The sequence below is a fragment of the Schistocerca gregaria genome, chromosome 1 (genome assembly GCF_023897955.1).
Source record: "Schistocerca gregaria isolate iqSchGreg1 chromosome 1, iqSchGreg1.2, whole genome shotgun sequence".
NCBI classification, from domain to species: domain Eukaryota; kingdom Metazoa; phylum Arthropoda; class Insecta; order Orthoptera; family Acrididae; genus Schistocerca; species Schistocerca gregaria.
In genome coordinates this window covers 899,222,131-899,236,583 of record NC_064920.1, presented here as the reverse complement: position 1 = coordinate 899,236,583, position 14,453 = coordinate 899,222,131, and the positions used below count along the sequence as shown (strand labels likewise).

The window sequence follows — 14,453 nt, the reverse complement described above, 5'->3', positions numbered from 1 at the left end:
GAACGTGGATCTCTCACTTTGCAGCCTAACACCATGACAACATAACCACAATTTCATGGCTCTTCCAATTCACTCAATGCTGCACATTTTGATCTTGGACCATTTACTGTTTTGCTACTTTTTTCACAGCTCAGTAGCCCTTCTTTCTATTTTCATGCTTGATTTGTGTTCAGTTTTTGATGGGCTATCCATTGGGCCATCCTGCCACTAACTCTGTGGGGAGTGCAAAGGGGTGTTTCCCTTGGAAAGTCTTATGTTGGGGGAGGGGGGGTGTGATGTGTGGGTGGAGGTGTGGGTGGAGTTCATACGGCATAGAGTGTGAAACAACGATTGAAATTATGCAGGTTATGCTCAGCAGCATTTTCTACCCTGGGAGAATCTTGTTTCTATTCCATCTTCCAGGTGTGCATGCCTGAAAGATGGTGGAATTCTCTATCTGTAATGAAAACTTAAAGGAACACAAAATTTTGCTCTTGTTCACAGTTGGGTGGTGGCTTATCATCAGGATAGCTGACTGATGGCCATACCTATGTGAAAGGCTATCCAAAATTTAAAGAAATGTTTGAATGTGATGTGACAACTTTCAGAGGTGGTCTTGCTTCTGATAGGCTGTGTTGGTGATGGAATGAAATAAGACATGCTGGGTCAGTACATAGGACAGGTCTTGCACTTGGTTTTCACAGGTACCTTTCCCATATGACAGTGGGTTAGGAGTAGTTTTAACATAAGAATACATCAGTATAGAAAGGCTGAACATACCATAATTCCACTGTAGTAAGTGGTTGTGGGATGACTTACTGTGTATATGTTTTCCTATTAACGTTTTATGAGGGGTTGGTGGAATTTTATGACTTGGGGACTGTTGTGAAAGGAGGGATTGCATTCAAAAAGCTAATTTTTATGGTCAGGCCATTTGGGAAAAGGGTGGGGGGGGGAGGAAGTAATTGTATGTATTCAGCAGTGTTGAAGAGGATGGGGACTGAGTTTTAGCTAGGGATAGGAAACCTTTCTGAATTGCATAAGCAGATGGGAATGATTAAAGATGGAATGTAGTTATAAGGAGGGAAAGATAAAGGAAAACAAAGTCTGGGCGTGATAGTTGGTAAAGGGCAAGCTGGGGGAGGGGGGGCATGGGAGGCAAATGTGAGAGATATAAAAGGAATATCAAAAAGTAAAAACACCAAGAAATGCAGAAAATATAAAAATAAACAAGTGAAACAGCTGTAAAAGGATGTGTGCAAAACAATTAAATGTTTGTATCATAGGCATATTCTACCCTGTCAGAGACAGGGCTACCTTTGGAAACAACCAAGGCATATAGTAAGCCCTTTAAGTGAGCATCATCATCAAGCAGCTGTCCACTGTAATGAATGGCCACCACCAAATTGTGAGAAACTGTACAGTTTACTATCCAGTGGTGAAACATCCTGCTGAGCACAATATGCCCTTCAATGAATTCTTTATAATATCTGCAATCTGAAATCACTAACCCTCCCCCCCCCCCCCCCCTTCCACAAAAAAGGAAAAAATCAGCTTTCTTAAAAATGTAGAAGGGATTCGCCTTGCAACTTATCCTGTGACTCCTCAGTTCTTCCTGGTCTCAATCTCTGTGGCTCCCATGCACACGCACACGGCACACACACACACACACACACACATACACACACAAACTCTCTCTCTCTCTCTCTCTCTCTCTCTCTCTCTCTCTCTCTCTCTCTCTCTCTCTCTCTCTCTCTCTCTCACGCTTGCTTTTTCAATCCCACTGTAATTTCTGTGACACATTGATCTTAGAATTTAATAGAAGTTTTAAAACATCATTTTTCGCAAAACTACTGTTTCAGGAACCACACAGAAGGATGCCAACATAGAATATGACATCACTAAAACCTTAGAAGAGAAACTACAGAAAACTCTCAAATTGCAGTCTTCTATATTCCACATGCATAATGAAATGACTCAGAGGTAACTACATATTATGAAAACTATGATTGTAGTAGAACATCGTAATATACAATTTATTGCAGAGGTGTGTGTTCAGTTCTGTTGATACATCACATTTTTGCTTCAGTTACACTCTGAATATGTCAAACTGTACATATAACATGAGCTTTATACACACAGTGATTGTCACATAAAACTTACTCAGTACCATGACATGCCCCCTAAAAGAAATCTTTGTTTTTAGCTACTGTTTATTTCATTGCATTACATTATGTTATATTTCATGCTCTGTATTTCATAAATCCCATGGAGAAAATAAATGTTATTGGATTATAACATACTTAATATTAGCACTACAGTATTATAATCTTTCATAAAATGAAGTAATTTATTTTCATGTGTTTCTATAAAGATATTCTTCAACACAGTAGAAGGGACTTCTCAATGAAAAGTTCTTCAACACAGACTTGGACACCACCACTTTACACATATGACGTTGAATTTAAATTCATCATTTACATCCATGCTCTGTAAGTGATTATAAAGTGCATGGCAGAGGATACTTCACAAGTTGCCACATTCATGTGCATTTTCCTATTCCATTCATGTATGGAGTATGGGAAGGAGAACTGTTTAAATGCCTCTGTGCACATAATTAGTCTAACGTTATAGATAGAGTCTGCTGTATCTTTCTAGAATCTTTGCTTGGTTCTTGAAATTTTATGTTTAATCTTTCATCGGAAAGATGACATATGTCATTAAGCATTTGGCAGTTCATGTTTTTCAGCATTTCATGACACTCTCCTGTGAGTCAAACAAACCTGTAACCATTTGTGCAGCTCTTCGTTGTATATGCTCAGCATCCCCTGTTGGTACTGTTTAGTGCTGAGGGGTTTCTGGGTGGCTGAATCATTTAAAAAAAAAAAAAAAAAAAAAAAAAAAAAAAAAAAAAAAAAAAAAAAAAAAAAAAAAGGTTGCTCTTGAAATATACTCCATTTCAAATATTTTTTAAATTACTTTGAATAAATTTCCACTGAACAATGCAACATTGTGCATTTATTGCATGGATGTACACAAAATGCTTTCTGTATGGATATCTCAGTTATGCTAAAACAAATTAACAGTTTGTCATTTGATCTGTACAGTACGCAGACCCCTTCCGTGTCTGTGCAGTTGTGGAAATTCCATGAAATAATTGTTGTGATGTATAGGCCTCTGCTTGCAAACTCCAACTATCACGTGCCACCCAGGGAATATTTCAAACAAATAATAACATGAAAACAAACAAATGTCTATACTAACATAGCATATATTATGCACAAGGCGGACCTGTGTTCTGTTTGAATCATATGCTTTAATATTACTACATAATTAATCATTTATATACAGTGGCAAGACTACAGAAAATTTCACACCTCTGACTTTTGAGGCAAAAATTGTGTACCCTCGCATCACAGAATAGAGAGTATAAGGAAAGGAAACTCAGTTGCAAACCATACCAAAATTTAGTGTGCGTGTGCAAAGTATGACATATTGAAACAGTAAACAGCTGAATCCAAAGGTAATACATACGTGTTGTTTGTTTTATTAACTGTTTTAGCTGCTGGGCCCACCTTCAAGTAAAAATTTGTTTGTGAACTGATAAAGTTAGAAATACATAATGAGCAGCACTAGTAAAAAAAAAATACCACACAGTAAATTAATGTGTGGTTCCCATGAAGCAGCTGCTAGTAGTACATCAGAAAAATGAGTTTTCCAATTTTCTTGCTTCATACAATGAAAGCTCATTAAACTGTAGAAAATGCTGTATGTGAATGAAGCAAAGCTACATCAACTGCTAGAGTTAGTTTTTATTTTTTTAATTTTTTAAATAGAGATTCTCCTTCTTCAAAAATTAAAAATGACTTGTTTTGCATTTGTGTATTTCCTTCACTACTGTATGTAACAGCTGTTATTCAATTCTGAGAAAACTAATTGGCACACAAAATTAATTTCTTTCATACCTTATAGTCTTGTATTACTGCTCAAGGATGAATTGTGTATTTTTTTCAATATTGGTCACAGTTATTGTGATACTGGTACTTAATTTCCTAGTACTCTGCAGCATAAAATTTGAAGGGTTTACAGTGAGAATGTGGTTGCTGGCTACTTTACATTTGTTTCATTATGGGTGATACGTTACCGTGTTCTAAATGTAGGTAACATATTTTAGAAGTTAAAGTATTTTATTTGAGTGTGCTGTCTGTACAAATAGTCTGCATCTCTGTCATGAACAGTTCATAAAATTTCTCAAATTAGTGATAGCACTTTATTTTTGTACTCACTGCTGGCAGAAAATGATGAAGAAGACATTTCACACCAAGAGTTACACAAAGGAAAAGCTGAAACAATCTCATATTTAGGACAAAGCTTGACAGAAGTTTCTTTGTGGCACTTATCAATCATCATTTATTAAGTAAATGTGATTCATATTACATAATATGTTAGAGTGAACTTACAGGTCTGGGCCTAATTCAAAACATTTGTGTAAATTAAATTTTATTTCAGCCTGCTGTCTGCATTCAGAGTAATAATTACATTAATTTGAGATAAGTTTGGTGGTTACAATTATCTTGGCATCAGATATGCTAGTTATAGATATACCACATATATTACTGCGACATGAAAATTTGTGCCAGCCTGGGACTTGACCCCAGATTTTTCACTTCTCATGAGCCTTAACAACATTGGGTATCCATGTTCGCCAATTTATTTAGAATTAATTTTGGATGAGTGTCAATCTTCATTAATGATTACTCATCCAGGCATGCAAGTAAATAGTACCTGTGTATTACTTTCAAGCTGAAATATGAATAAAAATCCCAGCACTGAACAAACACTGAGTCTCCTGCAGAGTACCCCTAACAGCTGTGTTTGTTGGAAATTTATCATCGTACCAGAAAAGAAAAAAATTAGGAAGTAAAATAAAATTACTGCAAGGAAAAAAACTATATTTACAAAACAAAGTAGATTCATTATCATCTGAAAATAATAGCAGTAGCTGTTCACAGTTTGCACTTGAATTTAAAAGGTTGTGGCAGTTATCAACTGCAAGAGTCGACCGCCTGATCTTTGAGAACAAACTTCTTTGAAAACTGTTGATCTCAGTGTGTTCCGAACTCTGTATTCGAGAGGATCTGTTTGTACCGACACGATAAAAATTAAGTTAATTCATTATAAATGAGCCAATGCATAATGTTGGGTTAGATATTGCCATACATAACATCTCAATCCCCATGCTGATAACCCCAATGCTCACGAACACCGCTTACGATGCCAGAAACGTGTACTGGAACATTGCCATGGACAAACAATGCAGCAACCCTTTGTCAGATCCATCGACTTCGCATCGCGCCGCGTCTGAATGCAGTGTACAGGAAGTGTAATTAGTGTGTAAATTCCCGACTCTTGTGTGAATCGCTCTTTTTGGTAACTTTCATCACCTTCTCACACATCGACAATGTGACTGAGGTGCACACGTCATCCGTCAAAATCCACTCAACGCGTCGGTAATTTCACTTCTGGATGGTGCAGTGCTCTTTTGCCGATTAATTTGGACAATTTTGACTTGCTTTTGTGTGATAATTATTACAGTGACATTCGTCAGTACAGTGCTTCGACACCGTGCAATCATGCTAAACAATGTACTGCAACAAACGGAGACTATGTTGCAAATCCCAGTTTGCACGAACTCTGAACTATGCCTAAATCACATGCCTGGTCGAATTCATAAACGCCCGTCATGGCTACCATGTCTTCCACACTGCGCCCTAATTCGTTCGACCCAGTTTCCGCACAGCCTGTCTTCCAGAGTTTGAATGTTCACACCAACTTTTCCGCCGCCTCTCTGCGCTTGTCCCTCATTTGCAGCATTCAACTACCAACATTTCTCTCGGACCAACTTCCAATGTGGTTCATGGCCGCAGAGTATATATTCTCCTCTTATGGCATCGCTGACGAAAGTGAAAAATACCTCGTACTCTTCAGGCACCTAAAGGACTATTATTATATAATTACGCACATTATCTGGGACAATTTGAGTGGCAAATACCCGACAGCGAAAGCCGCTTTAATTCAGCACCTATCACCAACATCACAGGAACAATTTCATCAAGGACATCCTACCGATCAATGACAATGCACTAATTACACCAACGACAATGCTGGCTGTTTCTCAATACAACACTGGATATGCCACACCTCCCTCTATGCATGACCCAAGCCGCACCGACTCTGCTCGACCACTACTGACAGCAACTTCACGGCCACCGCCTGCTGGCTCACTGACCTCGACCCAGTCAAAACAAATAGCTGCATGACGTACGATCCCGCCACGGCTACCACACCCACATCTTGTCAACAATTTGCCGACACTACACACACTTACCGCCCGGCCGTTCGCTACTCAATCGCGCCCACAACTTGTTCACCCACTCCAGAAGATGATTTCAGCCATATCAATTCTTCATACAGCAGTGAATGTGTTCTCACTCCACCGCTGCCAAGTACTAAGTTTCACATTCACGAACGCACACACGATCTCTTCTACCTGAACTGTTACGTCAATACTGTGCCGCTGACCTTGTCTTGTACGCCAGTTTACCCTTTGATAGAGACAGATTCTGATTTCGACCCCATCTTACTCAGTGATACACAGCAGACTGCTTCACGACATACATTTTTGCCTAAACAACTGCAACAGCTACGTGAGCAAATTGCGACATACAACTTGTTGGTACAAGATCAGTTACACATGCTGCAGCCGACACCGACTGAGCACAGCATGCAATGAGATGCTCCTGTCATTGTTCCGCCTCTGACTGTTGATGATCCTTCACCATTTTGGTGTTTTCTCCCCTGCTGTGACATCAAGCACCCCTATAACTCTGTCATTACTGCGAGTGTTGCTCATCCGGAATCTCTTACGCAACCTGTTAAGCCACGACATGCTTCATCCTTATGTCATACGGCCAATAACAAACTGTTACCGCACACATTGCACTTACCACAATGCTCACCGGCAAATACTTTGACAATACATCGCATCACATCTTCGACGCACTCCGCGCCTTTGATCGAATCAAAACCCTGCTGCGCGGCACAGCCTCTTCACGATGAAGTTCTCCGTACTGATAGGCCGCCGCCTTCTGCTTCCACCATGCCATCAGCAGCATGGCACTGTCAACCTGTGGACACCTTCTGCGCCTCCTTCCCTCCGCTGGTCGCGCCTACCAAGACATCAAGAAATGGTCCGATCTCGCCTCGCACTAGCGCCTGCCACAACACGATCAGTCACTTGCACCTGTGCCATCAACTGGCTGGGTGCACACACACCTCTCATCATCCTTACCGTGCTCCTCACTACTGGTGGCGGGGGTTGGGGGGGGGGGGGGGGCGGCTGTGGCATTTATTATCGACTGCTAGAGTCGACTGCCTCATCTTTGAGAACAAACTTCTTTGAAAACTGTTGATCTCAATGTGTTCCGAACTCTGTATTTGAGAGGATGTGTTTGTACTGACATGATCAATATAAAATAAATTCAATGTAAGCGAGCGAATACTTAATGTTGGGTTAGATATTACCATATGTAACATCTTCATTCCCATAAGGTTATGTGTTAAGTTTTTAGCTAAGGATAAGTTTTTAGCTAAGGATTTATCACAACTCATTTCATTAACATTTCCTCTTGTAAAAGCTTTCATTTTGTTTGTTAGATTACTGCTGTTTTTTTAAGAATGCCCATTTTAAGTTGCAGTAAGTAGTGAAGTGCAGTTGGCAGTAGTAGGCAGCCATCGTTTCACATTTGCTTGGTTTTGGTATGGTGTGAAGCGCAACACTTGACTTCATACAAATAAAAGGAGACATCCCCCTGCATTACTTTCTGTATACTCGCTATTCTGTGCTCACAGCACAGATCTCATACAACTGAGCAATATTCTAGGATGGGCCGTGAAAGTGTTTTGTCAACAAACTCAATTCTAAAGTGACTTTATTTGTGTTCTAACAACTAAACAAAGTTTTTATTGTGGCACTGATGCCATCTCTGTTTGTTATATATCTGAATACCTAGACGCTTCACACATGAAGCCTCACCCAGAGTGTGCTGCTGATCTTTACTTCTCAAAGCCAGAAGTTATTTTTATTTGTTTGGAGTTGCATAATATGAGTCTTTGTAAGATTGAGGATTAATTTGTATGCTCTAAAATAATTGTAAATTTGTGTCATGGATGTGTTTATACCCTTTATCAGTATACTTGAACCATAAACAAACATGAGAATTTTTAAATTGTCCTCCAGTGAAAGATGTAAAGCAGTTGTGTAGGTCAAGAATAGCAGTGGGCTAAAAACCCAATCTTTCAGGACACCATATTCAATGTTTTTTCTTTTGATTTTAGTGTTATCCTGTAATTGACACCATTTATAGTTCCCACATGAAACTATCAGTATTGCTTCAAGCACTTTCTGTATGCATACCTACTGAGTGATGTGTTGTGAGGAGTCAACCCTGCAAAATGTATGATCTACCTAGGTCACATTACTGTTTTCTCTCTTTGGTGAGTACATCATAAGACTGTGGAGTAAGCTTAATCACTCATGGTCACTGCCTCTGAGCAGAGAGAAAAGTCAGTTTACTGTGCAAGAGGCTCACTATTTAGCCACAAAAGAGTCAAATCTGATCCACAGCATGTGAAAGTCATATACACAGTTTCACAGTACCATACTTGGTATGGTAAAAAAGTTGCAATCCATTCTTGCTCTGGAAAATTATTATCAAAAATTTATACCTGATTATGCAAAAATTGCAAGGAATTAGTTTAAAAGTTTCTATGTTTCATTAATCTTAGAAGTGTGAAAAGCTTCTTTGCACCTGAAGGAGTTACCAACATTTAATCTAGTTCTCACATAGATGGATAAAAAGGATTTCATAGTCAGTCTCTGCTTTTTCAGGAAGTATGAGTGGTGTTCAAAAGAAAAGGTACAAAAAATACTGTGGGTACAATTGAACTCTTTATTCAAAAGTAATTACCTTTATTGTCCAAAAGATTTCCTCTCCCAGAATTCTTGTGGCTGTGACAGGAGCCAGTCCTCCACTGCGTCCCTCACTTCATCATCCAACTTGAAGTGCTCCCCTTTGAGATGTTCCTTTAGTGGACTAAACACATGTAAATCGCAAGGTGCCATGTCCAGGCTGTAGGATGGATGCTAAAGTTGCTCACACTTGAACTTGGCCATTACACTTTGTGCAACCTTGGAGGCGTGTGAACAGAATCAATCCCCCCATGAGCAGCCCATGGCATTTGCTCTTGGTGGATAGGCTATGGAGTGCCTTACAGCACATATTCCTGGTAGCGGTTTATCCATGCCTGAGGAATTCAGAGAGTATTGGACATCAGACATTGAAAAAGATGGTGAGCATCACCTTGCTTGCTGAGTGTTCAGCTTCGATTTTTTTTAGGGGGAAGTGATGATGCTACATTCTGACTGACTTTCACATCCTGTCACACACATGTGAAAGCGAATAGGATGTTAATACGTTGCACATGGAATGCTGGCAGGCAGCAGCAAGTGATGAACTCAGGCAACTGGTTTGTGACTATCAAGAGGTCTATGAAGACCAGACTGTCAGGAAAGAAGGAGAAGATACAGAAATTGTTGACTGGAGCTGGAACAGCAAGGAATGTGGTCTATTGTGTTTTCCATAGTTTGGTTTCCCAAACAGGACTGTTATGAGACTGCAGGTTCTTTCTTTGTATCCAGTCTATGCTGATTCTTACAATCCAGATGTAGCTGACTATGTGTATATGAACTTTTGATCTTAAATACAAAAAAGCCAAAAAGTGGAAAACATCCCTTGAAATGAATAGAATATTTTTCCATACTATTAGTATATACAGACTTAAATTGCATAATCAATTCTATTACTAGTGTAGCAAAGAATTACAGATTTACTATTCTTAAGCTTGTCTAACAACAATTGTCTAAATCATTGATTCCTGACATGTTTTTGATTACACCAAGTCAATGCGTGTGATCAACCAAAAGAGTGCCTCACTCTCTAGTCACAGTCAGTAATATTTAAACATAATCATTAGTGTGTGTCGTTTGCTACAGCATAACAGTTCTATACCAGTCTCAAATAAATGAAAGGGATAAAAGAAGGATAGCATAAGACATAATGGAGAAGACTGAAGAAAGTAATGAAAGGTTAGAATGAGTCACTAAACGGTTCAAAGAAGAAATGAAGTGAGAGGTTAAAAACCTCAAGAACAAAATTGGCAAGAAATCTGCTAAATGAGGAAGGAAGTACAGGAAAAATGGCAAAGAGACTGAAGTGAGTGTAAACTGGGTAAGACAAATTTTGGAGAATTCCATTGGAAGTTGGAATAGGTAAATGAGAGCAACTGTAGCTACAAAGAGCTGATGATGAATATTTTAACAAAAGATTATTTGCAGTTCGCAGAAGTGAACATATGATCCAAGGGTTGCTACATATAATAACTGGAAATTCATTCTCATTGTACTGGATGTATTTCAATCCTGTGGAAGGAGTTTGAGGAAAACTTGACATTTTTACATGACTCCTTGTACCTGAGGTAATTATTTGGTGGGCTTTCAAGCTGTCGTGAACTGTACAGTACATAGAGAATTGGCTTCATGCTGTCTGAAATGTTTAAGAGAGAGTAAGTGATAAATCTGTTCACTTAGAAAGTTCAGTTTTCACCTATGGATGGCTTCAGTGTAGATGAAACTGAGAGATCAGTTAAGAAAGAACAGTCAGAAACAAGCAGAAGAAAAAAAATAGACATATATAAAGACTAAAACCTGTAGAATTTGTAGAATTTGGAATCTGAGATCAAGTGCTTATTAAAATGAAGGGCAAAGTATAAAGAAACTGATTAAGGATATATAAGGATGTAGCTAAAATGGGGGAAGGCAGTAGGCCCCCAACCCCTCCACCCACCCCTACCCCCACCATCACCATAAAGAAATTACACATGACCTATGTAACATCCACGAGATAAATTTTAGCTACAGTGCGAGGAGAGGAGATTATGCCTCTAACAGTTATAAACATTATCTATTCGTCATATGAAAAAACAGTGAAATTGATGATAAATATTAATTATTTGTATAATATTTTATGATGTAATTAGACATATCTTTCCATGGGCATATTTTTCGATTTGTCAAAGGCATTTGACACCATAAATCATGACAAATTGCTACACAAGCTAGAAAATCTTGGCATTAGGGGAACAGCTAACAACTGGCTCAGCTCTTACCTTAAAAACAGGGAACAATATGTGGAAATAGATCAAGAAAGGGACAATGTCATTAGGAAATATAATTCCAAGCTACTGACTGTTAAATATGGAGTGCCACAAGGGTCAGTAATGGGCCCTGTTTTGTTCTTACTCTATGTAAATGACCTAAACATAAACAATGACAGTAGTAAAATGTTTCAATTTGCTGATGATATGAGTGTTCTAATTACAGGAAACTCAGAAGAAACTCTTGTAAAAACATAAAAGAAACCACTGACAGGCTAACATGTTACTTTGATGACAATGACTTAATAATAAACACTGAAAAAACTGTAGCTAAGGATATACACACAGCACACACAAAAAACTGATATCACCCAATCTACAGCTATACGGACAGACAATTGCCAAAACAACCTGTACCAAATTTCTTGGACTTCATCTACAAGACATTTGAAATGGAAAGCACATATTGAGCAAATGGACAAAAAATTAAGTACTTCTTGTTTTGTGCTGTGTACATTAAAAAACTGTACCAGCTACAACACCCTTCAGTGTGTATATTATGCAGTTGTACACTCTCACCTCTGGTATGGGATTATGTTCTGGGGCAATTCTGGAGATGCCATCAAAACATTCAAAATTTTTTTAAAAAAATTATAAGAATAATGGAAGGGGCAGATAATCACAAATCATGTAGACCGTTGTTTAAAAAAAAGGATGATCCTGCCACTTCATTGTATATATATACTTGAAAATGTAATGTATTAAAGCAAAACTTACATACAAAAAGACCACTCAATCACTCAAAATCACACAATACACAGCTATGATACAAGACAAAAATTGGATGTACATGTGCAAAGTGCCAACACAAAGTTATTTCAAAACAGCCTCATCCAACCTAGTATCAAACTATACAGTGCCTTATCAGATACAATTAAACTCATACAAAACATTGGTCACTTCAAATCTAAACTGAAGTCGTACTTGGTTGATCACTGCTTTTACACAGTAAATGAATACCTGCATAGCTAAATTTTTGTATATTTACCCAATGTAGTCTCATTCAGAAGAATATTTATATTTTATCTCTCTGTATATAGTGTAACAACATTTATTTAAGTATTCATCATTAATTGATATATTAATGTGTGTTATTATGTAAAAAGGTATATTATATGTAAAACTGTTAATCTTAACAAAAAAATCCAAATATCTCTTGCACATTGTGCAGCTGCAGATGCAAATGGATCAATAAATAAATAAATCAATATTGATGTGTATCAGACAAAGACAATGATAGTTGTAAATTCCTTTTATGATCTGCGTTTGTCTTCTTTTGTTTTTACATTTTGTTGGTTGGCTTTTGCGGACGCATATCAAACTGAGGTCTGTTAAGAAACTGTAACTATTTGTTAATTATTACTTGAGAATAGAGTTCATTATTATTATAAATATGAGTGAATAATTATTTGTAACTTTAATTCCTCTCTCAGTAAGCATTATCTGTGTTAATTATTTCTTTCCACTGCAAGGAGCGCAGCCATTGATGATAGCAATTTTTATCGTGTCTTTTTTGTCTATGTTTTCCTTAGAAAAAAATCAAATGTTTGCTTGATCAAGTCTAAATAGAGCACAATATGAAAGTAAAGTTTAATAAGCATTTCAAATACTTATCCTATTTGCTCTAACAACAGAAAGTCTCTATCAATGATCTGCTGCCATCTTAACAATTATCTCAGCGGCAAATTCAAATTACGCAACTCTAGACATAAATGCCAAAGGTAATACAAATGTGCAAAAATAAATGTGGACCGGTGGTCCCAAACTCATTTTAATGAAAATAATTTGAATCAGATTGGTTCTTTAAAAACTGTGCTCATAGCATGATGGTTATAACTAACTTTTCCACCAGATGTATGGAGCCCAAATTAATTACGCACAAGTTGCAAAGAATATGGTTTCAGTTAACATACGTCAGTGTTGTGCACGGCTGATATTCAGTGGTTTTAATGATCATTTTGCTGAAGATAACTGTTTCCATCATAATCAATAGTTGAATATAATATAGGGAAACATTCCGCGTGGGAACATTATATCTAAAAAAAAGATGATGTAACTTACCAAATGAAAGCGTTGATATGTTGGTAGACACACAAACACACACACAAAATTCAAGCATTCACAATCCATAGTTGCTTCATTAGGAAAGAGGGAAGGAGAGGGAAAGGTGAAAGGATGTGGGTTTTCAGCGAGAGGGTAAGGAGTCAATCCAATCCCAGGAGCGGAAATACTTAACTTAGAGGGAAAAAAGGACGGGTATACACTCGCACACACACACATATCCATCTGCACATATACAGACACAAGAAGACATATGTAAAGGCAAAGAGTTTGGGCAGAGATGTCAGTTGAGGCGGAAGTACAGATGCAAAGATGTTGTTGAATGACAGGTGAGGTATGAGCAGCGGCAACTCGATATTAGCGGAGGTTGAGGCCTGGTGGGTAACGGGAAGAGAGGATATATTGAAGGGCAAGTTCCCATCTCCGGAGCTCGGATAAGTTGGTGTTAGTGGGAAGTATTCAGATAACCTGGACGGTGTAACAGTGTGCCAAGATGTACTGGTTGTGCACCAAGGCATGTTTAGCCACAGGGTGATCCTCATTACCAACAAACACTGTCTGCCTGTGTCCATTCATGCGAATGGACAGTTTGTTGCTGGTCATTTCCACATACACAGCTTCACAGTGTAGGCAGATCAGTTGGTAAATCATGTGGATGCTTTCACACGTGGCTCTGCCTTTGATCGTGTACACCTTCCTGGTTACAGGACTGAAGTAGGTGGTGGTGAGAGTGTGCATGGGACAGCTTTTACACCGGTGTGGTTACAAGGGTAGGAGCCAGAGGGTAGGGAAGGTGGTTGGGGATTTTATAGGGATGAAGCAAGAGGTTACGAAGGTTATGTGGACGGCAGAAAGACACTCTTGGTGGTGTGGGGTGGATTTCATGAAGGTTGGATCTCATTTCAGGGCAGGATTTGAGGAAATCATATCCCTGCTGGAGGGCCACATTCAGAGTCTGATCCAGTCCCGGAAAGTATCCTGTCACAAGAGGGGCACTTTCGGGGTTCTTCTGTGGGAGGTTCTGGGTTTGAGGGGACGAGGAAGTGGCTCTGGTTCTTTGCTTCTGTACCAGGTCGGGA

At 38.5% G+C, this 14,453-nt stretch overlaps 1 protein-coding gene across 1 annotated transcript in view; it reads left to right on the top strand.

Moving 5' to 3' along the window:
- LOC126280670 (uncharacterized) overlaps positions 1-14,453 on the top strand; it is a 283,317-nt gene that overhangs the window by 69,651 nt on the left and 199,213 nt on the right. The window contains exon 5 of the mRNA XM_049979787.1: positions 1,842-1,962. Within this exon, the coding sequence (XP_049835744.1) occupies positions 1,842-1,962 (121 nt within the window). The remainder of the gene's footprint in view (positions 1-1,841; positions 1,963-14,453) is intronic.